Source organism: Salpingoeca rosetta (genome assembly GCF_000188695.1).
Source record: "Salpingoeca rosetta unplaced genomic scaffold supercont1.17, whole genome shotgun sequence".
NCBI lineage: Eukaryota > Choanoflagellata > Craspedida > Salpingoecidae > Salpingoeca > Salpingoeca rosetta.
The window spans coordinates 892,434-895,561 of record NW_004754917.1 but is presented as its reverse complement, the minus strand read 5'-3'; the positions used below and the strand labels follow the sequence as shown (position 1 = coordinate 895,561).

Below are 3,128 nucleotides of genomic sequence, written 5' to 3'. Positions count from 1 at the left end.
CACACACACACACACACACACACACACACACACACACACACACACACACACACACACACACACACACACACACGCATGCAGATAACGACAAAAAAAAAAAAGAAAGCGCGATGGTATTGGGAAGGCTACAAGCAGGCTGAAGCTCACGAGTGCTATCCCACTGCTGGCAGCCCCGGGCCCTTTTGCGTGCTCTGTTGCCAGCCTACGCCGGTGCGGGCCTCATTATCGCCCCGGGCGCCTCCACCTCCGTGGTGACGTCCGTGGTGAGAGTCGCCTCAGTCGGACACCCAGATCAACACCCCATTCCTGCATGCAGGATTCCAACCCGCACACCACACCGCAGATTTGCACCCTTTAACGTCTCGGGCTACAGGTGGTCGACAATCACCCAGCAACTTTCAAGGCGAACGTCGCCATTTATCAACCAAGCCCATGTCGAATTGTGGCGCGCATCTTTCGCAAATCATCGTACCACCCCACCAACTTGCCGCAACATCCGCCTTTCTTCGTCCAGCCACAAGCGCATCAGCAGCCAACTTTCACTTCCTTCCTCTCTCACTTCTCTCTTGTGCTCGTGTGTGATCTCCATCCACTCCACCCACGCTCACATCAACCACCCCACGCTCTCACACACACACTCTCTCACAGTCTATCAAGTGCTCCCTCCCCCCTTACACCCGCCTTACACTCCCCTCTTACACTTCCCCTCCTCCTCCTCCTCCTCCTCCTTTTCTGCGACCACAACAAACAGCAAAGATGACGGATCCCCGCCCCGACGCCGTGCTGCACCCTGAAGGCCGCATCAACCAGTTTGTGATCGCCTCCCACTATGCCGTGCGCGGCACCATCTACATTGAGGCGCAGAAGCGCAAGGCGAGCGGCAAGGAAGTCATCTTCACCAACATCGGCAACCCGCAGTCCCTTGGCCAGAAGCCCATCACCTTCCCGCGCCAGGTCATCTCCCTGGTCACATGCCCGCAGCTGCTGGAGCACCCCGACGTGGGCAAGCTGTTCCCCGAGGACGCCATCGCGCGTGCAAAGAAGTACCTGGACAACCTCCCCGGTGGCTCCGGCGCATACCAGGACTCGCGCGGCAACATGTACGTGCGCCAGGAGGTGGCCGACTTCATCGCCCGCCGTGACGGGCACCCGGCCAACCCAGAACACATCTTCCTCAGCGACGGCGCCTCCCCCGCCATCCAGCGCTGCCTGAACATGCTCATCCGCGACCAGAAGGATGGCATCCTCCTGCCCACCCCGCAATACCCGCTGTACTCTGCCTCCGTTGCCCTGCTTGGCGGCGTCATCCTCGGCTACGGCCTGCAGGAGGAGCAGGGCTGGTCCCTGTCCATCGACAACCTCAACGAGGTGGTCGCCGACGCCAAGGAGCGCGGCCTCACCGTGCGCGCGCTCGTCGTCATCAACCCGGGCAACCCGACCGGCCAGGTGCTCTCTCGCGAGAACATGGAGGAGATTGCCCGCTGGGCCGCCGTCAACCGCGTCGTGCTCCTTGCGGACGAGGTGTACCAGACCAACGTCTACGGCTCCCGCCCCTTCATCTCCTTCAAGAAGGTGGTGACGGAGATGGGCGACGAGGGCAAGAATGTCGAGCTCATTTCCTTCCACACCGTGTCCAAGGGCGTGTTTGGCGAGTGCGGCCGCCGCGGCGGGTACCTGGAGGCCACCAACATCCACCCGGGCGCGTTGGACCAGCTGTACAAGGTGTTCTCCATCGGCCTGTCGTCCAACGTTGACGGCCAGCTCATGATGGGCCTCATGTGCAACCCGCCCAAGCCCGGCGACGCCTCGTACGAGCAGTACGAGCAGGAGTGCGATGCCATCTTCCAGTCCCTCAAGCGCCGCGCCGAGATGATCTCCAACGCCTTCAACGCCCTCCCCGGCGTCTCCTGCCAGAACGTCGAGGTGTGTGTATATGTGTGTGTATGTATGTGTTATGTATTTCTGTGTGTATGTGTTGTGTATTTCTGTGTGTTGTGTGTGTATGCGTGCATGTGTGTATGAGTGTATTTGTGTGTGTGTGTGTCTGTATTTGTGCGTGTGTGCATGGGGTATGTGCACGCATGCTTGTGTGTGTGTGTGTGCGTGTATGTGCACTTTTGTGCTGTGTGCTCGAGAGCTGCTGCGTCTGTGCTCTTCATCGTGACTCTGCAATACACATCAACTCTGTTCCCTTCTTCCTCCCTTGCCCTCCCCTCCCCACACATTTATTTTTCAACTGGTCGCCCTGTGCTTCTCTTGCAGGGCGCGTTGTATGCGTTCCCGCGTGTGCGCCTGCCAGAGGCTGCGGTGAAGGAGGCCGAGAAGAAGGACATGGGCCCAGACCTCTTCTACTGCCTGGAGCTGCTGCATGCCACGGGCATCTGCGCTGTGCCCGGGTCTGGCTTTGGCCAGGAGGAGGGCACCTTCCACTTCCGCACCACCATCCTCCCCGCCGAGGAGCAGATGCCGCGTGTCATCGACCTCTTCACCTCCTTCCACAAGGACTTTCTCCAGCGCTTTGGCATGCCCTCCAAGATGTGAGCGCGCGCGTGTCAGGTTGCACATAGTAGCAGCAGTTGTTTGTGTTGACCGTGCAGGGGCGTGCGTGTGCCTGGGCGTGCATGTGTGCGTGCATTTTGCGTGCGAATGTGTGCATGCATGCGTGTGCGAATGAGTGCGTGCGTGTGCTTGGTAGACCTTTGCGTGTCGTGCATCGAATCGGTTTTGGTTGCTGGCGTATGTTTTCCCCGGTGTACTTTTCACAACTCCCCCCCCCCTCCTTATCGTTCCCCCTCCTCTCAACTCCAAGCAAGGCATAGGTGGTTTTGTCGTTGTTGGTTGACCTCGCTTCTTGTTTCTCTCTTTTCTGTGGCCATCACCACAACTCTTCCCCAACCCACGACACATTCTTCGTTGATGGGTCTACCCCTCTTCCGATTATGCTGCTCTGCTCATGAGCAAAAAAAAAAAATCACTCTCAAAGCGGGTTGTGGGTTCGGGATGTGTTGGGTGGGGGGGGATGGGGGAATGTGTGGTTGTGTGCGCGAGTGACAGACGCACACACACACACACACACACACACACACACACACACACACACACACACACACACACACAACCAACCAACC

General features: G+C 58.7%; 1 protein-coding gene across 1 annotated transcript; it reads left to right on the top strand.

The window, feature by feature from the left end:
• The first annotated feature begins 434 nt into the window (after positions 1–434).
• PTSG_06899 (alanine aminotransferase) lies at positions 435–2,979 on the top strand. The gene is made up of 2 exons (XM_004992241.1): positions 435–1,923; positions 2,263–2,979. The coding sequence occupies exons 1-2, from the start codon at positions 757–759 to the stop codon at positions 2,539–2,541; spliced, it is 1,446 nt and encodes a 481-aa protein (XP_004992298.1). The 5' UTR covers positions 435–756; the 3' UTR covers positions 2,542–2,979.
• The last annotated feature ends 149 nt before the right edge of the window (positions 2,980–3,128 follow it).